Raw genomic sequence first — 23,392 nt, forward strand, 5'->3', positions numbered from 1 at the left:
TTAATTTACTCTGCAGTAAATCAGTAGTATCTCCATTTACGTACCTGGAGTTACACTGATGTAAAACAGAAGACAGATTCATTGTATTAACTCTCAGTTTAAGGGGCTTGGATTATATTTCTGTTGACCGATGGAACAATTGTAACATTTTCTTTCTTGGATTAAAGCCTTAAACCCTCAAAAATTCAGGAGTTACAGTGAACAGCAAGTTGCCTTTATAAGAACGAAAGGTTTAATTTTTCTTCCCTCCTTCACCTTGTCCTTTTTGTGTAACAGTTCAGTTTAAGAAAATGGAGGTACAGGGAAAGCTGATTTTGCAATAATCAGGTTTTTTTATGTTCATGAAATTTTTGCTGTGTAGCCACCTACAACGTAATGGGATTTATCACATTTTAGGTCCTAGCATGCCTGAAGATTACCCTAATGTCTGCAAACAGTTCTAGCTCTGAGATAGATGAAAGAATTTTGAGACCTTTTCTTGAGAGTTCTTACAGTGAAGGAGTGAAGTAGGGGTAAAATTTTCTTGCCTTGCTGGATAATGCAGTAAGGGGAGAAGAGCAGAAGGTGATGAAGAAATTTTCCTCAGGCCAAAACGATTCCTTGAACTAGATTTCACGAGCATTTTATTAAATAATGAGAAACTGCATATTTGAAACTAACTTAGATATCTAGAAATGCTCTCAAATTCGTGATGTTCCAACAAATCAGTCTTAGCTATTGGCCATAAGGTCAAACTGGCTTTTAGGAAGCTTTGAACTTTCAAGTTGTGCAGAGTAACAACAGAAAGCTGCTTCCAAAATAAAAAAGCAAGAGAAAATGTAGCTCTTTCTACAGAGGGAGTGAATCTTTACAGAGTCTGATGAATTCAACTTGCAGTGTGAAGAGTCCATAAAATGCTCCATGGCTTTTTCGATAAAGTGCAGCTATAAAATCTCGGTGTAAAACTAGGATGAGATACATTAGCTACATACTTATTGGAAGGGTATGAAGACAGAACCTGTTCCTCAAAACAGGGCTAATGAACAAGAAGCAGCATTGATTATGCCATTTTATCATTTATAACGGTGGCACTAGCCAGATCTGTGGTACCAACCTACCCACAAACCGATATGAAAAATATTATAGAAAAGAGAAAGAATGTATTGTTAGATTAGGAGTTTATCCAACTAAGAGATTTCACAATGTTAAATTATGGAGCATTTTCTACGCTTTTTAAAAAATTCTTTGTTTTACCATATATTTTAAAAATAATGCTTGTAACAAGTAGAGACTTCAACCTGCCCTCTGCTCTTGTACATCTCTGTTAGCTAATGAAATCAGTTGCTTTGCTTATGCATGCAAACCTGAAACACACGTTTCTAATTTGGAGACACTTGATGGCCACCTTGCTCCTGGAGCGTACTATTTTAGAATCATGGAATCATAGAATCGTTAAGGTTGGAAAAGACCCTTAAGATCATTGAGTCCAACCGTTAACCTATCCCTGCCAAGCCCACCACCAAACCATGTCCTCGAGCACCACTTCTACCCGGCTTTTAAATCCCTCCAGGGATGGGGACTCAGCCCCTGCCCTGGGCAGCCTGGTCCAATGCCTGAATTTTAGCATATTGTTAACTTATTTCCAAAATACACGTTGGACATTTGATTCTCAAATGTTTATACAAAGCCTAGACACAATTTTAATGGAGATTTGTTTTTTGGGTGGAGGGCGCATGCCGCCTTCCCTCACAAAGCAAAACAGTACGTTTACACATCTATCTGAGCTCAGTTCCTGGGGTTCTGACTGTAGCTTTTATGCAGTATTTTCGCACACAATTTGTTCCTTCTTTATGCTTTATCTGAACTTGTGCAGATGTGCCTTAAGATGGATCCGTCAGTATTTTGCCCTTTCAGAGGCAAATTGATAAACAAGAGAAAAGGTGATTCCCTTTGAAAAATGGTTTCAAGCTTTTCATGTAGTAGTTGTGCATAAGCTGCCTTTCCTGCTGCTTTCCAGTGCCCTTGATCTATTATCATACCTGTGGACGACGACTTCTCAGCGAATGAAATGGCGCTAACATTTTTGCATCTTCTTTCTTCCTTTAAAATGCATCCCCTATTGTTTATCAGTTCAAATAATCTTATGAGCGTACTGTATCTAGTTCATTATGCCCTCAAGCATACTGCTCCATTCGGAGCAGTTCTGGACCATTGGTTACTGGCATAACCTTCAAGGTATTTTGTGCTAGCTAAATACAAAATTTGAACACGAGTTATGCTCATTCAGAAGTGATAAATGGGAAAAAAGAATAAAATATAATAGTTATTGTGAATGTATGTGTTAGGTAACTAACAAAGCAGATTGTTCCCTCTAGAAAAACATGCAATATTTTAATTCTAAAAGATAATTGGTTCCAGCACTTAAGGGCCTGTACTGGTTCCAGTATTTGCATCGGGCTTCTAAAAACAACTAGTTGATTTAAAAATATTTTTGGAAGGACTTGTTTCTAAGCAAGAAAAAAAGAGAAAGAGTAAGTCCAGTTAATTACAACCTCCCCTCCCCCAAACTCAGCTCCATTTTTCTTTGCTTTGACATTCCTAGAACCTTTTGCATCACAGATTGATGTTCTTATAAGATCAATTTAGTCCTCCAGCTATCAAAAGCAGATAGATTACTTTTATTGCGTGTAACAGTCTTACTGATGAGATTCTTAGTACTGATTTTTTTCCCTGTGCCTGATTCTTCTGGTCTCGTTCTTGCATGCTGAACTTCAGTCATTTGAAGTCAATCCATACTTTCCCTATTTTTTCCCCGTTTTCGTGTGTTAAACATTCCACGGTAGTTTTGCAAGTGCCTTGCTTTGTCCCGGTATTAGCCAAAGCTTTCCCTTTTCAGTTACAGGTTCATTGTTTTCATCATAAAGTAAAAAAATGAACAACTGCAACATCCAAAGATAATGGAAAGGAAAATCATATCGAATTAAATATTGTAAATAGGTTCTGTCAGTCCACTGATGTCAGGGCAGGTTTTATACAGACTACAAATCTTTTTATTATTAACCCTGTGTCCTTGACACAAAATGATGTATAAACCTTTTAATAGGTCAGGTTTGCCTTCATACCTGTAAGTGGTGTCCCTTGCAAATAAGAAAATGTTTCTTTCTGCAGGAAACTGCTAGACATGAAGTAATTTACAGTCTGTTTCTCCATTGCATGTTTTGTGGTCACAGTCCAAACCGTACTGATCTAGAAATGATGCTGTTTACATGCAATAGAGTAAATGTCAGCGGAAGTATCTTCTTCCTTTTTAAATGCACATTCCGCAAGGTTAAACTGAATATCTGGTATGAATTGCACTTAATACTAACTTTCAAAGCTAGGTCCTAAAAACCTTTTATCATGGTAGATTCCTTCACTCCTCTTAGGTTGTGAATACTAACTACAGCAAGGGAGAAAGGATTCTCAGATTTCTCAGCTGTACCCCTAAAATGCACGGGTTGCTTGTGAGAGTAAGGGAGAGGGATGGAGAGTAAGGGAATGGAAGCAGAGTCTTGCTACACCCTCCACTTCTTCTGGCTGAGCAGGGCTCTGGACACACAGAAGAAATGGTACTTTGTGAAAAAAGACGGTGAAAAGAGTGGTTTGGGATAATTCAACTATACATGTTCTTACAGCCATTCCCTTTTTTAGAGCATGTTGGATGATTACAAAATAGACTACAGAAAAACACATCTGTTTTAGAAGTGCAATCCCACTTAATACAATCAGAGTAACATGGTAAAGATCACAAACACAATTAGTAAATCTAAGTTTTAGAAGAAATTCTGGCTTGCTTTACACGTTCATTAAGTCAAATACACTTTCATCCCTCCTCAGAAAGTGGTAGTCTTTAGGTGTTGGTCTTCCATTGATATGTAGAGCAAGTAAGATTTAATACAGAGCAAGATCAAAACCCCACTGAACTCATTGCAAGATTCTCATGGACTCTAATAGGTATTGGGTAAGGCTCTTGCTTGGTTTTGGTTTGGCTTTTTTTCTTTTTTCCCTTCCTTCTCTTCCTCCCCTCTCTCCTGGTAATTCAGAACAAGTCTTTACAGTACAAACACCTTGTCTCATTTAGAAATAATTAGCATTAGTAATAATTAAAATGACACTATCTGTTCTTCTAGAGGTGGTACAATTGTTAATAAATACTAAAGAGTATTAAGGGTATATAAAGAGGAAGAGCCTAACCATATAATTTGATGCCATTTTATATGGATGGGAACCAGAATCTTACAAGTATGTTGGATGTCATATTATGTGTAATGATGTTCGGTATTAGAAATTTCTTTTCCTTTTGATATTATGAGTAAGAGCAAGGCTGAAAAAAATGCTTGCTGTCTAGAATATAGGTTTATTGGTTTTCAGTTCTCTTGTGTATGTAGACAAAATTGACATTGTATTAGTGTCTTATACAATATGAAGCCTCTTCAATGCTCTTAAGGTTGAATAGTACGTGGTTAACTGGAATGTAGCGTGAGGGTTTTTTTTTTACCAGACATTAGAGGTATGATGAGAAGCTCTTTCTCAGTTTCTGCCTTGGTTCACTTCTGTACCCTTTTCTGGCTTCCCTGGTTATTCACTTTGTATTTCTAAAAGTTTTTGAAGGGCTATTATTTAAACGTTCAAGATAAATTTGCTTATAAATTCTGGTCCTACAAAAGGGATAAAGAACTGTTATCATTTGACAATCCATATCCAGTTCTTAATCCACGTACCTACATATTTTTTGTATCCAGGGATTCCAATAATTTTTCATCTTTTGAATAAATATTTATATGATTTAAATTGTGAGCTTTCTAAATTGTGGTGCTTTAGCAAATCAACTAATGCTAAAAGCAAGCACAGTAAAAGACGTTGCATAGTAAATACTTTAAAATAAATCCACAAAATTAAGAGAAAAATTTCAAAATACTGTTTTCCTGTATCTTCAAAATTTTACTTAAACTAGATACTTCACTGGAGGTAAGCTCATATTCTCACCTTTGTAGTAAACTCTGATCTGGTGGTATAATGTAAGTTACTACTTATATGAAAGCAAAACTAAACAGTAGTTCAAAACAAACAATCAAAAGAAGACAATGTGCAGTGTAAATAAAATCATTTTGGAGGCAGCAGAAGACATGGATTTCTCTGTAATAATACAATTGTTATACCAGAAAACAGTTAAAAAAAAAAAAACAAACCAAACCAAAACCAAAACCAAACCGAAAACCCAACCAAACCCAATAATACAGATATAAATTTCTTTTAATTATTTTCAGGTTAACTTAGTGTGCAGTGTGAAATAGGATCATCAAATTTAACGTCACGTCTGGACATATCTATACATTTTTGCAGTAGCAACAGAAGTTAGAATAATACTTCCAAATGATTTACATTGCTATGTTTACTGCTGTACCGGTAATATAAAGAGACAGGCTGACTGACCACTAGCATTGATTAAAGCAAAATAAAACAAGCCTGAACCCTACTATCTCAGTAAAATTTAAATAAACTATATTAATGGAAACATGAGAATTATCACCAGTCATGTCATTTAAGTTGTATTACAACTTCAGATTTTATAATAATATGTATTTAAGCAGCTTGGAAGTTTCTGATAATATTCAGGGCCAGGAAGTTTTCCTTTAAGACTTACTTATAGACTTGGTTTCTTGGAAATCTAGGACGTACAGCTACATAATGTTTTGAATAAATTGTTGAAATGACTGTAAAATATTTTAGAAGCGTATGGCCTTTTTGTTTTGGAATTATCATGAAGTCATTTACAAAATCAGTCTTTATGAAATACTTTTGTTAAGGGTCAAAGGAGACGGACTTCTATGAGGTCTGGCATGAAGTACTTGCAGAACTGCTGGTCCTGTAACATACACCGCCTCCTTCGAAAGACAGTATTTCAGGTCTATCTACGGTTTTGGTTGTTTCACTCATGTTGGCCTCACAGTTATCTGATCCAAGAAATAGTATAACATCCTTGATGTTGGACTCCTTTGCCTGTCTTAGTTTGTTTTACCACGTTAGTAGTGTCTGTAATTTTTCTGATAATACCAAACACATTTCCATAAAGGGCTCAAAACAATACTAGATTATTTGCAAATGTGGAAGGCATGACACTGTGTGCAATAACAGTATTGAAAAACCTCCGACAGTTAGTTATTCTGTGTTACACTGTGTGACAGGACCCCAAGTTGACCTGAACTTAGAGGTGGGATTCTCAACACGCTGGAATCAAGCATACTGTGAACCTCAGGGGGCTTGCAGTCTCTGAAGGGTATTTTTTTACAACACAAAATAGAATAAGAAAATGGGGGGGGGGGGGGAAGAAAAGTTGGGTTTTCTGGGAAAGATAAAAGAAAGAGTTTGAAAACATATCCCCCGCCCTTTTCTTCGCTGTGTCCTTGCAAGGCCCTATGCTCTAATCTTGCTTTTTAATCTATCAGCTTTTTTTAGGTTGCAGCAAAATTTACACAGTTCCCCATCAAGATCCCCAAGTCTGCTTTTCTACATCAGAAAATCCTCTTGGGTTTTCCCTGGTGCTTACAGGTCTGCAGGCTCCTGTCCCTGCCATACCTGGCAGGACTGCAACAGCCTCCCCTTACTAAGCAGTTGTGTGGAGGAAGGTACACGTCCCTTCGGAGGGCTCCTCCTAACCCAACCTGCAACAACCAGGAGACAGCAAATGGCCAGGCGTCCTCCCTGCACCTCAGCCACAGACGTTTTAACAAAACACGTATTACCCAGATGGTAAACTAGGAGCAAGTAAAACCGATACATGCCCTAGCATGCATCTTCTTTAGAGACAGTCACCAGAGGGAGGAAGAGACGCTAGTGGAAAATAAATAGGAACAGGAGGTACTTTAGTATGGTTGGAGCTGAAGAAAGACACCAAAATGGCATAGTTTACCATAGATGCAAGTAGAATAGAAAGATCTGCAGGTTTTTTTTGAGGGCCAAGGAAACATCACGTAGCTTACTGCAAAACTGCCTCTTGGCAGTGTATAAAGCAAACCACAGGAATCAGAGGTACCCGCTGGGTTTTACACAGAGACAGGCAGTTTTTAGACTATGCAATAAAGGGTCAGACCAGAGGACTATTACTGTTATTGTTAGGAAAATTATTTGTTTCCTGTGGCCTCCCAGAAGGGGTAATGTCAGACAAACCTCCATAGTTTATTTCAAAGGAATTTGTAGCAATTACTAAACTGGATTGCTGACATATAGGATCTCGTAACAGCCAAGTTTCAAATCAGCAACAGAATGAAAATTTGCGTGGCTGCAACAAAGGCAGATTTTTTTTTTATTTATTTTATTTTTTTCTTTAAGGAAAAGACTGTGAACCTGGCTTTTTGAAGCTTAGGTGAAAAGTAACAAGAATGCCAGCACAGGAAAAAGCTTAACGGAATGTAAATCTCATCAGCTGACCCTATTATTTTTAATCAAGGCTTTGAGTACTAGTATTTCAGAGCAAGGAAATATTCTTGACTTTGTGAAAGGGATAAATGGGATTGACAAACTGAATTTAACAACAGATAATATAGAACTCTGATTTGTAAACTCTTATTAATGTGCTCTTGAAAATAACCTCAGTAAAAGCAATAGGGATAGTTTCATACACAAAAGCATGTAGCATCTAATTTGTGTGGTAATTATTAATAGGAAATCCTCACTTGCATTCCATCTGACTGTAATTCCCTCACATGGCAAAATTTGACCAAACTGTATGTATCTGACGGGATGGGCTCGAATAGGAGTGAACTTAAGTTCTGAAAACAAGTAGTAAAAATTACAGCAAAGAGTACTAATATTTGTATAAGGATTCAACTTAAATTTGAAGTCCCAATAGAGCACTGTGTGTGTGCGCGCGGATTTGTGTGTTGGGTTTTTGTGTTTGTTCAGGTTTTTAATGTTCTCCTCTACCCACCCCCTCCGCCCCTTTCCTTGATCCTCTCTCCACTGTATGTGGACTCTAAGCTTTATCCTTTAGTTTCAGTGTTACCTGGAAGTAAGCATTTCTGCAATGATACTTCTGTACCTAACATTGCGTATGTTGCCTTGGATGCCTTGACTGTACTTGAGGTACTGTTTTGTAGAATATGGCATACAAGTTAGCTCATTATGCAAACATATGAGTTTGCTCTGTGTAGTGGGCTTGGGCAACCAGTAGAGTTCTTCAGTATTTATTCCAAAGGCGGAAATTTGGACATCATTCTTCACTGCACCTGTCTTTATCTGAGATACCAATGAAAGGATGCTTGTAGTTTTTACATGTATTTAGCAAGAAGGTGGCATTAAAAAAACAAAAAACCCCAACAAAACCCCCAAAAAACAGTGTTAGCAAGAAAAACAGTTTTAGTGCCACAATAGAAAATTAAATTCATATTGCATCTTTATCCTTCTGTTTGAATGAAAAAAAGAAAAAGCTTCCACTTGTCAAAGTAGTTAACCAAGTCGAAGACTAATACGTAGATAATCATTCAGAAAAGCTTTAAACTGCTCCAAGTAATGCTCTAACCTGTTATACAGGATTTAGCTCATGTATTTACAGTTCATCAGGTATCTGCAGTTTCTGCAGCAACCCTTGTATATCGTTCTATATAATCAATTATTTAAACAACAGACTTTTAAAGAAATACATATAGGTCATACTTTAGTGTCACCATGGCTCATATTTTGCTATTGGATCATTCAAGTTTCAGGGTGGAAGAATTTTACTTGCAGCAATTCTCCCTGCCATGAATTTTGTTACATTTTATACTGTGAAAACAGAGAAATCGTGGCTGGTTGCTTTCAGTATTTGTGAATTAGGGATCACGTGACAATTCTCGTTGGTGACATACACCAATGTGCACATCAGCTTTTAGCGGAGTACTACATGGAAGTTGTTTTTTCTCTCTGTTAATTCAGAGCAAGGACAAAAGGTCAGTCAGAAGCTCACTAGAGATCTTGAAGGTCTTTTTGCATTTGGTATTGGTTCACCTGCCTGTTTCCGTGTTCAGCTGATACCTGTAAAGAAACAATTTGTATTTGAAAAAGAAATTTTCTGAGAAGGTGGATTTAGCACAAGGCTAAATTGCTGCGTATGGTGAATTTCTCTATGAGTATGAAAGTAAGAGAAGAATTCAGAAAAAGGGAAAACTGGATTGTGCCTATAATAGTTTCTTTTTCTGAGTTCCTCTCCATTACCTACAATGGGTTTTCTTTTTCCTAAAGTGAAAACGGAACCCATCTTTCAACTCTGGATAAATAAGGTATTTTATATGTCATGGAGTCTACTGCCTGCTCTCCATACCTTTTTACATGAGTTGTTGCTTACAGTAAATACTGTGCACGCAACCAGGTATGGCTAATCTTGTCTAAGAACATCTGCGTGATATAAATACGCATATATGCATCAACCTTTTATTTGCATATATGTACATGTAAGCATACTTGTGTTTACAGTACAGAAGTGTATTGTTCTATGTATACATTATTGTATCTTATGCATACATGCTAATATGCTTGCAGAAGCAGTCAGTAACTTTCTATTACCATTTTGTTTTTCTTTCCTCTGTCATAGAGAATACAACCTTCTACTTTAATATGATTAACCACTCCTAATGTCAGTTTCATTAATAATAAGTGTAGGTTTAGATGTTTGCAAACCAAGAATGGCTGGTTTTAAAACTAAAACTATCTTATGTTGAATTATATTTGTGTATAGGAAGATGGAACTGCTTCACAGTTCAGGTGTGATACCGTATCTGATGAGAAAAGAATGCCTCTCTTAGCATCGTGTTATTTAATGAACTGCATGGTGCTTTTGTGATACCTAGTAGGGAAGCTGCCAAATAATAAACTAAGTTAATAAGCCCTCGATAAGTTGAATCAATTGGCAATGTAAACCTAGTCTCGCTAGTTTCTTTCCGTTATACTTTGTTTCATATGACGTTTGTGATTTTATGAATACAACAGCTAAAGTACCTGTTGAAATTATTTTAATGTATAATGATTGCTTGTTCTGTTTTGTTGTTTTCCAGCTCCCTCAGGCTCAAAAGGTAAAATATTTTAATCAAATCTTAGTCATTCAAAGTAGTCACCAGTCCTTCATGTTTCCATGGTGGTGTGAGTATGGTACAGTAGTGATCAGTGAAACAGTTCACTGTAATGGGGGCTCTGGAGTTGAGCAGCAAGAAGGGTAGCTGACATCAAGGCCAGCTAAGCTACGTGCTGAGAGCAGCTCTTTAAACATATGAGATATTTTAATATGAGAGGCATATGGTAGCCTACAACTTTAAAACAACAGGGAAGCTATTTTATCAACAATTTGAAATAACAGTAAGGATTAAAAAAATCACCCCATTACTCCATGTGAAACATCTCTGGATGATCTTGTCTCTCTTGTAGAGACTGCAGAACCCATGGTATAGCTGGTACCCTTTCACTGCTCCCCACTGTATCTATCAACACACCTTTGAATACATCCAACCTTTGACTTCTCTAATAGGTTGCATACAGTTTTCATATAATACGCTCTTGCCTTTAAACAACTTCTGCATTGATGTGGTGTGTTACCAGAGTCACCACTGCACATCATGATAGCGCAATGATTGTGGCAGACTCAAACAATTGCTTGATGCATGTTGCATCACCTGTGTATACTTCACAATAGTTAAAGCTTCCAGAAAACAGAAAATCTAGATGCTCTTTTGTGGTTTGCGGTGAAAAATACTGAAATGAAAAAACATATGGAATACACTGGGAAATTGCAATATTCGCTCGTCCAACTCATTGTCCTAGGTAAAGCACCTGTAATAAGAAATGTCATAGCAATTAATCAGTTAAACATCACTGTTATTAACAGTCTTGGATGATGATCAAAGTTCAGTTTTTAATGAAAGCTATAGGTTAAGTGATCTTCAGTGAATAGCTTTTGTAGAATGGTGAGGGCATCCATGGAATGCAAAACCTTAAAATGGTTATTTAATGTATCTCATCCACTTTTTAGTTTAAAAGGCAAGAAATATGAGCATGGGAGCTTTTATTTTTATGATGCTATGTATATTTGAAACTTCCTTGCTTGTGGAGCTCAGAAAATTTTATTTCAAATCTGCAGGTAATATGCTATTTTGTGACGCTGGACTGTGTCCATAGTTTGTTCTTGTGTTTTGATAGTTGCAGGGCCTACCAAATGCGACATGGTAATAAAAATTGTTGCGCCTTTTTTTTTTTTTCCTTCTGGAAATACATGGTTTAAAGAAAGCTTGTGTTTACAGCTGCCTGGAAAAGCAGAAGGACTAAAGGACTGGCTAGACTGGCTAACTTTGGCTTTTTCATGTTCACCTGCTTGTCTAAAAGTTCATGCCAAATGCTTCTCCTACCAGGTTACAGAAGAAAGAGACAGAGTGAGGTTATAATAGGCTGGTGCAGAAAGGTATAACCAGTCAGGCTGTTTACCAGCTTGTGTCATGTGGTGCTGTGTTACACGTTCTGATGTCCACAATTCTGAGCTATTAAATAATGTTCTGGTACAAATTACCGAAGTTCGAGGTTAGCAAAAAAGCACACGGTTTTCAAGGAAGGTCAAAAATGCCAGTTTTCAGTGTGTTTACCCCTTGAGCAAACTAATGCAGAACTAAAGCCACGTATTTTGTATACGTATGCATGATGTCTAGTTGACTGTATGCTACTTTCATGCAGAGAAAGAGGAGATGGGTGGGAAAGAAGGAATGGGAGGGGGAGGGAGGACAGATAGAAGCAATCCACAAGGGCTTTTGATAACTTCAGGTAGGAAATAAGCCTTTTCATAAGCATGGCCTGATAGCTTATGAACAGAATAAGAATCTCTTGCTATCTGCAAGGTGAAGGGAAGCAGCACAGGGCTGGTGCATGCCTTTATGAATCACGTAGTCACTAGTGTACGTGTTTTGCCATATGGTGTCTGACCTTGTAGTGTATTTTTGTTGGAATCATCTTGCAAATGTTTTCTCTATAAACATTTCAAACAATCATGTCACTCTAAACATGTTCACTTTAATCTTTGACTGATCGGAAAAAAAAAATGTGGCATTTCAAGTTTACCTTTACTATTTTATATCCGTTATAAATACTTGGTCATCTTGATGAAATCCATTATGTCTTTTATGTGAAACACTCTGGCTACAGTCGTCTCAGTGTTTAGTCAATGTTCTACGGTGATTAACTATTGATTTTGAAGACCTGTAGGTTCTTAACTGTCTACGCCAGCTAAATAACAATTAAAACCTGTTACTGTTATGCTACCTGCTCTAAATCCAATTGTTGCAAATTCGGAATTGGCGTGCAGGTGAAATGAAGTATGACGAGTTTAAGGTGGATGTCTGCTGCACCATTATACTTGTCTTGAAAAGGTCTTCGTGAGATACCCTATACTTAAAACAGAAAATACCACAAACTAAAAAAAAACCCACCGTAATGTCGGGTGATAGAGATGCTGATGTAATATGGTTATGTAGCTTTCAGGAGAAAATGTGTCTAGAAAGAGATAATGTGTCTAAAAGAAAGAGCCACTATCCAGACAAATGGAACAAATTTATGTGAATTTTGTATGTCCTCTACGTTGCTTTTCTGCATGTTTTTAGGTAACCATCCCACACGGCTGTGAAAACAGTGATAAAACAAACTCATGACTCAGATTTTCCAATTTTCAGTCTTTTTCAGTTTGGCTTCCAAAATGACTTTTTTCTTTGAAAAGCAGCTTTTGTATTCATCGATGAGCAAAAGCTATTCTTCCTTAATAGCTCAAAAAGGTGTTTTGTTTCCTAGTAGGAAAGCTTTACCTGCTTTCTTGAGCAAACACAGCAGGATTCAAAAATCTGTCATTCTACTCCTGCTGTGATGTTTTGTTCTATTTAGCTTGTGTGAAGAGGTAGAAGTGAATAAATTAGGCACAAAAATCAGAAGCAGATAGTTGTGTTTAGGAAAGTGGGGTTTTTTTAATGATTCTCTCATGAACGGAATCATATCTCCTCCATACAGAAATGTTTTTATGATATTTGTTGCCCAAAAGTTCTTGACATCTTTCTTCTCTCTTTCTGTGTTATCCCTTAACTTCTGTAAGTAGTGCTTTGCCCTCCTTTTATCTTGATGCTATCATCTTTCAGCCATTTGGGAGCATCATTTATCATTCCCTGCATCATTCACCTTCTTATACTTTGAAGTGTTGAATTAACTGTCACTGGGAATAGAAAATAGAAAAATTGCAAAGCTGCTGTTTCATCGAAGTGCATGACTAGTGATTTTAGCATTTTTATAAAATTACAGGAGTTAAATTGAATCTAATGAAGTACAAAATAATCATGAAGTAAACATTTTGGCCCTGATTTAGCATTCCTTTGGATCTGTTTCCTGCTGACGAGAGGCTATTGTCTTTCAGTTTCATAACGGTATATAAAGTTGAGTGATCCATTCAGAAAACCACATTAAAATTTTCACTTACATGTTAATCGCAATCTTAAATTTAGTTTCCAAATTTCTCTCTCGCACTCCTCAACAAGAAAGCTGACTTCTAATAACATTTTTGAGTCAGCAATTTGAAAATTCTAAGTAACTATTTTACAATATGAGTTTTTTCGGTGTTTCGTTTCTGTGTGCTAAACAGGGAAATTTGTCTCTAACTTAATACACTCACACAGGTTCCTATATTGTCCCAGGCCACAATTTGAATTTAAACCAGAATAATAGCTATTCCTTGTTCTTGTAGTCTATATAAAACACAATTAAATGATCAAATTCCAATTCTCTGATGCTTCCAGCTTGCCTTGTGACTCTACGTAGCACATAAAAGCACAGCAGGCGTAGGAGAAGACACCACGTCATGAAGCAAGCCTATGTGGAGCGGGGAAAGGAGGAAGGGGGGTGGGCTGGGAAGGTGGCAGAGTTATAACAAGGTAGTGAAGAAAAAACAAATGCTTCAGCATGGACCTAATACTTCAAATACACCCCTAGGGAACTGCTGTCCGCTATGGGTAAAGTCTTGGCAGCAGCACTGTGGCAACCACTGTCAACACTGGTGCCTTGTCAGAGGGTTTGCAGTGTTCCCACGCCCCACAGTTTCACCCCACTTGCAGTCTCTCTGAATACAGCCGTGTTTTCCCCCTGCTTTTCAACTTGTTTTCACAAGGCTCTATAGGCTATGCCAGCAGACCTTCACTTGGCCCGATTTCCTCACTCGGGTCCCTCGAGTCCTATTTCCTTCCAGGGCTACAGACCAAAGGTTCCTATGCCAGCATAGCTGCACAGCCCTCCTCACACAGTTGCTCGCGTGCCTCTGTTTAGCCCCATCGTATCTCCTCACCTTGCTTCATTTTTTGAGTCAGAATGTTAGCTCCAATTTTAAGCTCTGTCCCCTAGATATAATGGCCTACGGACCTTTTCTGCATTTCAGCCTGTTGGTAATTTAATGAAATATTGTGGAAATCAAAGCTCCTGTTGTGGAATGGTGAAAAATCAACTAGGAACACTGTAGATCCAGAGAGATTAGAATTCAAAGGAGTATTATTGGGTTAGAGATTAGTCTATGAGCAAATCTGGGCATCATTCTGGTTATTTGGCAGTTTCCATGGATCAGAATTGGTGGGAGATGAATCTGACTTTACTTGACACTGTTTGCTGCAACAGATACCCCATTCTGTGGAAATGCACTACAGTTATTACAGTCCAATGTAAGTGCAAAAATGAGGAATATGTCAAGCAACGAAAAAGCGTAAAAAAATTTCGTGTTTTCTTTTGCTAGGCATTGTTTAAATTGGGAAATGAAGACTGGATAGAATTAGCACTATGGAAGTTAACTTCTGAGCTGAGCTGAACAGTCCTGCTCAGATTTCCTGACATATCTCATAGACATAATAAATCTGTATTAAAAAAAAAAAAAAAAAAAAGATATTTTGACATTTCAGATCTAATATTTTCTTGGATGAATATCTTTTTAATGCGGTGAAAGTTTGGGAAAAAATGCTAGAAACCCTGACACAAGTTGTGGTTGTCTAAAACACAAAGTCTAAAGTCTGAAAGATACTGGAAAAAACATGAGTTTAGATCTCAAAATTTGTTTCATTTCTGTGATTCATTATAGTTCAAAAATTAGCAACAAAAAGTAGAACTGCCCCATCAAATTTGTGTTTTATTTAAATTAATTTGTATGTTGTTTCTTTTGCCTTTTTTTTTTTCCCCCATCAGTAACAATTAGGGAATATGTATATTTAATAAAATATAAAAATACCAGTTCATAGCCAACTGAAGTGAAACAATATTGCATATTGTCTTTGAGAAAAATCATGACTAGCATCTAAAAAAGGATATGGGCTGTGTTACTGTCCTTACTTGTTCTTCCATCTCAGGAGACATCCACTGGTCTGTCGCTGGCAGAGCCCGGCTGCACTATAATCATTGCACAATCTATGTAGACAAGAACAACATTGTATTAACAGTAACAGATGCGGACACCACTAGCTCTGCGTCAGAAATTCTGGGCAACCTACTGTAACTCTTCTTGACAACGCACTCCTAAGGAAACTGTTTCGGGGATCCTTCTCAAATTCCTGTTGCCATAATGGAAACACCTAAGGAAATGGATATTCTTCTCTGTATACGTGTTTCCGGAGTAATTCTGGAGCCTGCCTCAGTCCTTGTCCTGGGAGATGGATGTTGGTGCTAGATGTGAGGCTAAGCTCTCGTTGCTTTATATGCTTCATGTGAGGAGTGAGTGGATGCTTGTTTATTTGTTGTTTCTGGAGATTTGTTTGGGGTTGTTCTGAGGAGGGGAGCCTTGTACAGCTTGGCGTTGAAGGGAAAACTGTAGCAGTTAAATCTATTTCTAAAAGGAGTTTTTCTCCAATTATAAAACTAGTACTGCTAGGCATTACAGATCTGTGATTTTCTCAGAGAGTAAGTTCTGTTTCTTTATTCTAAACAGCCAAGAGTCATTTAGCCTGGGAATGCATTTTTCCTCATTCTTGAGATGATTTTTAAAGGTTTGTTATTGTTTGCTAAGCATTTTTTCAAACTGAGTGTCCATGGCCCTTGTATAGATTCCTGCCTAAAAGTGCTACCACTAGGTCTTTTCAATAGAGCAACTTTCTGGGGCAAACCACTAACGCTGTCTCTTTCATTCATCATTTCAGACGGTAGATGATAGCTTACAAAATCCTGGGACCCAGAAGAAAACTCTGTCTTTTTCTTTGGGGGTCTAGTTTTGGTTTTTCTTGCCAAAGTCATCCAAAGTAGCCTCGCGATTCTGAGACAAAACATACAGGTGCAAGTTGGAGAAACTACAAGAACTTACTTTTTTTTTTTTTGCAATACTATTAGATGAACATGTTGAAAAATTAATATTCCATAGCATAATTCATCCAAACTTCAAATGAGCTGAACTCAAGCATTGAAATACATGTATTTTTACTGTACCATTGTAATTCCACAGGAATAATAACAGTTAAACTACTTGTGTTTCTGTGAGGATACCTTTCCAGACTTGAAGGAATAAGAAACATCTGAGGGGCTGTACAGTTCAGCAGTCTCCCACCCATACACATGAATCCACACACATTTAATGTTTCATTGAACCGAGTTCCCATGAATTCTTATTGCACCAATTTGACATTTTTGTAGGTTCATTATCCAGTCAAGCACTGTCAAATCACTGGCATTTCAGAGCTCTTTGAGGCCAAAGTTACCTTGTATTTTTCTTGTGATGGTGGTTCTGCTTAAATGGTGGCAGAGTTCTGCTTAAGTATTCCCAGAATCACCTGACAGAAGAGGTCGTCTAGTTTCACTCATGATGTAAAAGAGATGGGAATACCTTCTGCTAAGGGCAAGAAGGAAAGAAAATGAATTAATGAAGATCTTGAGTGGAAGCTAAGCTCAGAGGAGATTAAATTGAGGTTTGTTTTATTGCTTTTGGTTTATTAATAAACCCTAGAGGGAATTATGTTATTGTGAGTTGATATTCTTAGCAGAAGATGAAATTTGTAGCGTATTCAAATGTAGAACTAAATAAGAAACAGCTCAGCAGAAAGGTAGAGAATGGAAGAATTTTTGAAATGGCTGATGGAACAACAGCTGCTGCAATGTGAAAACTTAACTGTACCCTGGCAGTACTGAAAAAGAGATGCTCATGCAGCATACGGAGGAGTCCTTTTTTCTGGTTTTCAGAGGACAAACTTGAATATGGAAAAAACCCTTCCTGCAAAGGAACTCTGCCTTCACGTTGCTTTCATGTTACTGTGGAGAATTTATTCAGGCTCAAACCACTGGTAGAGACAGCAGAAGCCACTCAAGTCTCATACGTTGCTGGGGACTCCCAGAGACAGCCACTGGTCCTATCCTGGCTGAGGAAACAGGCAGACCAATACTGGCCAACAAACTGGTCTGACTGGTAGAATAGTGAAGACTACTGAGGTCTGAGAGAACTGAATTTAGAGAAAAGGACAGAGTGATTGTGTTTATGAAGATGCCTTTGCATGTGAACTGGCCTAGACAATCTGTTTCCTCTCATGAAGGCATCTTCCTGATTCATTAAGGGAGATGCTGATTGCAGCACTCATCAACTGCCGTCTTTAATCAAAACGAATCTGTCGGAGAACAACTTAATTGCATTGGAGCAGAACAAACTGAACTAAACTTTAGGTCATTTCTTTTTTTCTTTTTTTTTTTTTTCCCTGAACAGTGACCACTGTGTTTTATGGGGCAGCCTACTTCCCAATATTACATTCCATGCTTGCAAAATAAAACATTCCAATATTTGGATGGATAAACAGTTTCTTGAATAAAATGTCTTTGCAGAATTTCTGTGATAAGGTAAACTCAGGGTTTTGTTTTGAAATGCATGAGGCTCGTGTAAACATGCTAATTTGGCTTCTGGAAAAAGCAGGAACTTCTTGCTATTCTGTGGAGAATAAATGTCGAACAGAGTAAGGAAAATCTGAAAGGACAGGCACTTGGTGCCATACTGTATATAATCAGAGTTCTGCATTGTTTAGCATGAAGGTGACTGACTTTGCAAGAGTGGAGGCTTGCTGAGGTCAGACATTTAAGATGGTTAGTGCTTTTATAAATACAGATGTAAATAAATATAGGAAAGTATAGGTAAATACCAATATTTCTTCTATAAATATAAATAAATAATACAGGCCTGGCCCCATTTGCCTTTTTTAAGAAATTACTCTCTAAGAAAGTGACTTTGATACTTGTAATACCTTTTAAAAAGCCATGAGTAATTTATCGCATGTTTTTCCATTTTTATTTTTCTATCCAAAATTTTTGGATCCTTATATTTATTTTTTTCATTTGACTAATTTTAATTTGCTGACTGAAGCATCTCACAATGCCTTAAGCATTGCTCTTCAATTCTTACCTTTCATTTGTGTTAGTTTCCTTCCATTTCCAGTAATCCAAACCCAAGAATTTGAAGAAACTGGAATTCACATCCACTTCTGAGACCAGGGAGTACTTTCTTCAAAATTGCAAGGGCCTGTAACAAGCTCGTCTATGCAGAGACGCTGAAGTCGAAAAAAATTCTAAGTTCGTGCACAGATACCACCACTGGCCTAAAACTGTTGAACTGGTTTTCAGTGATTACTTTACGGTTATATTTTGCCAATATTCCTAAGAAGGCAACAACACTTAATAGCTGTCTGGAATTTTCAGAGGCCTGATAAAATGAGATTCCCGAGTCCTGGCAGAGGTCAGTGGTATCTGGAAACTAAATTTCCTGAAGCATCTTTGAAAATTTCATCCCTAGGAAGCGGCAGCAATATCCCAACAAAACCATTGTATGAGACTATTTTTGTACTAGTCCACGAATTTTGAGTTGGTTCCTTCTTAGACCCTGCAGGATGTGGTACTGAATCTGGGAAGTGTTTAGATGCATTTGAATGCTGCTGCTTATATCATTTAATTTTATAGCAAAAAATACTGAGCAATAAAATGTTTCGAAAGGCACTTCAAAGCACATACCTTTTCCTTAGTGCACGTCTGTTGGTAGCCTCAAGTGTTGGAGCTTGCCAGTGGAATTTTTATTTTCCTGGAGGGTTGGGGATGAAGCAGCTTTGGTTTCCCTGCCTTTTTCTTGATACTGTTTAACCACTTGAAGGAAATCAAAACACAGTAATTGATATGCTGCTAAATAGGTAAGAGACAGGACTTTAACGGCAGTCAGAGCCTATGTGTGTTAACTAACATGGTGCCCCAGATAAACAATAAGCTTAGGCACTTATCAGGGATATAAAGATTGAAGAAACAGAAAGGAGCTTGATTTGTTAATACTTAGACCGATGTGTAAAGAGACATTATTAAGCACTGGGGAAAAAAAAAACCTATAGTAGTAGAGGGGAAGAAAAGAAATAGAGGGTTTTCTTTGAGAACAGAACAAGAATTGAAAACAGTTTTGGAGGAATTGAAAGTTATTAGTGACTCTGCATATATACTTAGATGAGGTTCTAACATTTGGGTGAACTTTGGCCCAAATTAATCCTTATTTGTGAACACAGTTGGTCTGCCAGCAACATTTTGCTTCAGCAGTAATTATATACATAACAAACACAATATTGTGTGAAAGTATTTTTGTCAAACCTTACTCTTTGTTTCCCATGAACCCTGCCAACCCGTGGAATATGTGGGGGTTGGTACAGATGAACCAAGTAAGCTTAGCATGTAGCTTTAAACAATTTAGGATCATCAGACGGTGGGGAATTATTATGCCACATAAAGCATACCTTTGTAAAAACGGCAGTAACTGTTAGTATTAGTTACTCTCATTAGTTACTCCTAAGAGACTGGAAGGACAAATTTGGATAAAGTACAGCCTATTTAATGACTGAGATGAAATTCATGGTGCTTCATGTTTCAGTCATTCCCGAGGACCCTTCACTGTATGTGAATAGTAACCATCCATCTGGTGATGTTATTGCATTATATTAGGATAAGTATCATTCTCTGTATTTCCCAATAACACTAAAAAACCCCTTGATTCTATGTGTAACCAAGTTATTTGTTGCCTGCTTAGAAACATGTGTTTTGTACTTATTAAAAAAAAAACAAACAAACCATTCTTCAGCATGTTTCCTGTAAGAAATGTTTGACTGCAGTATTTTCTTTTTTACATGCCTACGTAATTCTTTTCTGAGCCTACGGCTTTGTGATGTCCTGTTGATGAGTTTGGGAATCATAAGGATTGTCTACATTCTCTTTTGGGGAAAAACAAATAATAACTGAGTAACCAAAGAGTTTATTACTAATTACACAATAACCTGAACTGTTAAATTTAGGACAGTCATTCAGAGACTTTAACATTATATTTTCATTTGGTTATTCTGTGTTGATGATATTTAACATTTTTCATAAAGTGTTAACTTCTAATTAAGTATTTGCTGATGATTTAAAAAAAAAATCCTATCCAGTCCTGGGGATATCAGTGATACATGTTCGTTCTGAATGTAACTAATATAAACTGAAGCGTGATCAGCGATTAGAGAGCATAGTACTTTTTTTTTTCTCAGAATCCACTACATTTTTCAAACGCTTGGATGAGCTGTTACAGAGTTCCACTATACGTAAGAGACTGTCAGACTTGTAAAGCAGCAATGCAAAATACCTAGATCATGGCTTCCTTTGCAATTTGTTAATGGACTCTAGCATTAATTGTCTTAGCAGAAATACCCAGTGGCTAACATTCTACTATTTCAAAGTATTTCTGCCAAAATGTCATTGCCCAGGGAATAAAGCTGCTCCTCCCCAGCAGATAATTCCTCACAATCGAACAATTTCTGTTCCTGCAGCCTGAGTTGGTGACTCAGGGAAACATCGCAAATACGAGTCACCTATCATCCAGTTATTTGCTGACTCCACTTAGGGAAGTGGCCAACAACCTGTTCATCTGCCAAACAGACAAAAAACCAAACAGGCTGGACTATAAGATTGCACTTCTATAGAAATGATTGCAGCAGCCGACCCTTGGTGGTACTTGTAGATATCCTAATTACAGGGTAATCCTTCTCTGCGTGCTTCCATAGTTAGTTTTGAGAGTTAATGGCCTGCTCTCTCAGAATTTCCCAGGAACTCCAGACTGTTATTTTTTCTCCATTTAAAGAGTTTCAAACACCCTAAAACTTTACTGACAGTCGCTTGGCTGGCATCCTATCCAATAAATTGTTTCTAGTAATCTCTTGAGAGTGAGCGGACTCGTAAAATAACACCGTAGTGATACCTGACAAATACATAACGTCAGAGAAGGACAACCCTGGGCAATCATATAAAACCTCTAAATGCTCCAAGATGTCACCCCATAATCAGCAGAATGCTTTTTCAGTTTCTGGTGTACATGTGTTTGGGACTGTGGGCTGCCATGCCACAGAAGGCTCCTCTCCACACAGATCATGTCGGCCTGCTTGACTGTACTACTCTGGCCAAGGAGAGTAAATTCTTACCCTAGTTCAGCCACGTTTGACTGTCAAGTGCAACCTCTGAAATCCCAGTGTTCTGCTGAGTTGTTTTTGGTTTTTCGTTGGTTGGGTTTTTTTTGTTTAATAACTTACTATTGCTTAATAGATCAAGGATTATATCGGGGCTGGAAATGTCTCTTCTTATTAAAAAGGAAAACAACAAAAAACAGCAAACATGATCACAAGCTGGTTCCACCTCATGTCCCTATTGGTTCCTTATCAGGTGTAAACCTTCTTGATCCTAAACCCCATTTGTATTCCTGTCCGATGTCTGCAAACATTCCTCCTCACCGTGAGACAGTGCCATGCTTCAGGAAATAAGCTTGTTTGGGAAACTGAAGCCCTCCTGAAGCAGACTGGGAGCTGCAAGGCATGCAATGTTAGAGATTTTATTTGTCCAATTTGTTAATGTGAAACACGCTTCATAAAATATCTTGGTCATAATATATGACTTGTGTTCTGAGTATTTTGGGAGTTGATAGCTGTTGCTTCATTTATAACAAAAGCTTCATTAAGAAAAAATCAAAATTACAGCAATTCTCAAAAAAATTTATTAGAAATACTGCCTGAGTACAGAAAATGCGATACTGATGTAGGGGTAGTAGTAGAATATCGCAGTTGCATCTGGGCATGACTGTCACCTACAGTATTTCTCAGGAAGATCATCTCTATTGCCTTGGCCATTTGGCTAAACACAGATGCAACAAAGCAGAATTTAACTCTGTTCTACAAAATCTCCAGTTGTGATTAGAACTAGATATGTCATGCTTTTGAATGTTAGATAAGCCTCTTCTACTTTAAACCTCTTCCCAAATTACAGGGGCAGAAAGAGTTTCACAGTAACTCTGGGCTTCCTGCTTGAGCTACCTTTCATGTGTAGATGGTGAAGGTCTACGGGCCACAGAGCCGTGATTGTCCTGAGCATCACAGGTAGCCTCCGCCTTATGGCAAAGATGTCCCCTGGCCCGAGGGCGCGAAGAGACAATAGGCTGAGCATTGTCACTCTCCTGTGGCCAATGATAAGCATTCTACGTGTTTCTCTTGAATGGAACCCAGGTCAGGAGACCTGTTTTCTCCCTAAATTGACAAAATATGTTGAAACCTGATGTGCAGAATCAGCTAATGCTTCATGCCACCTCTTTGTCCAGAAAACTGAAACCGGCTGGAGCAGAGATGCTCCTGGGATCCTGGCTGGCTGTCATCCTTTCTGCCGCTGTGTTAGGTGATGAGCTCTCAGTCTGGACCAGAACAAAGTGCATGCAGCTCATGACCTCTTGTTTCTTGCTGGGAGAAAACAGCCTGAGGCAATGTTGGCAGAGCTGATGCTGGGAAAGATGTAGAACAGAGCTCCAGCTGCTTTGCTACTGCACATGCTGCTTCCACAATCCACATTTCAGCCCCTTCGTGTATCTCACGGGAGACTGCAACAGGGAAGAAGATGAGACATCTTTCCTGCCAGTGCAGGTGGTGGGGTGGGCAGGGCTGGTATAGCCGAGCTGGGGCTGGGGCTGGGCTCGGCTGCACTGACTGCAAGTCTAACTACATAAGCGTCATTTAGATAAACTGCCTTATCTCATTTAAAATGAAGAGAATGTCATTGAAAAATGCAATCACATGTCTGTAATTGTTCCTTAGTTCTCAGAGACAATATTTCTTTTTCAAATATAGCTTGCTGACGATCAGGGATTGGTGTTGATGACAACTGTTGCCATGCCAGTATTTAGTAAGCAAAATGAGACTGTAAGTACTCAGACTATTTCTGTCATGTGATAGTGGGGTGACTGCAGTGAAGTTGTTGCAGGGACCTAATAAGATTTTAGCCTACTCTAAAAATTTTTCTTCTCCTCTTATTTTGTCTGCAGTTAGTATCCCTTTGTTAGCATAAAAATGAGGACAAATAATCCCAAATAACT

At 37.9% G+C, this 23,392-nt stretch overlaps 1 protein-coding gene across 7 annotated transcripts in view; it reads left to right on the forward strand.

Moving 5' to 3' along the window:
• The window catches only part of CACNA2D3 (calcium voltage-gated channel auxiliary subunit alpha2delta 3), a 458,323-nt gene that overhangs the window by 311,109 nt on the left and 123,822 nt on the right, over positions 1 to 23,392 (forward strand). For 6 of the 7 annotated variants that reach the window (XR_015701497.1, XR_015701498.1, XM_087744701.1 and 3 more), the window contains 2 exons: positions 10,044 to 10,061; positions 23,148 to 23,219. Coding sequence is in view for 5 of the 7 variants with exons in the window: in XM_087744701.1 (XP_087600827.1) it covers positions 10,044 to 10,061; positions 23,148 to 23,219 (90 nt within the window). In the remaining 2 variants the exon portion in view is untranslated. The remainder of the gene's footprint in view (positions 1 to 10,043; positions 10,062 to 23,147; positions 23,220 to 23,392) is intronic. The other variant, XM_087744702.1, reaches the window with a different exon arrangement.

This window comes from Nipponia nippon, unplaced genomic scaffold (genome assembly GCF_047370975.1).
Source record: "Nipponia nippon isolate SJK-2023a ecotype South Korea unplaced genomic scaffold, ASM4737097v1 scaffold_9, whole genome shotgun sequence".
Lineage (NCBI taxonomy): Eukaryota > Metazoa > Chordata > Aves > Pelecaniformes > Threskiornithidae > Nipponia > Nipponia nippon.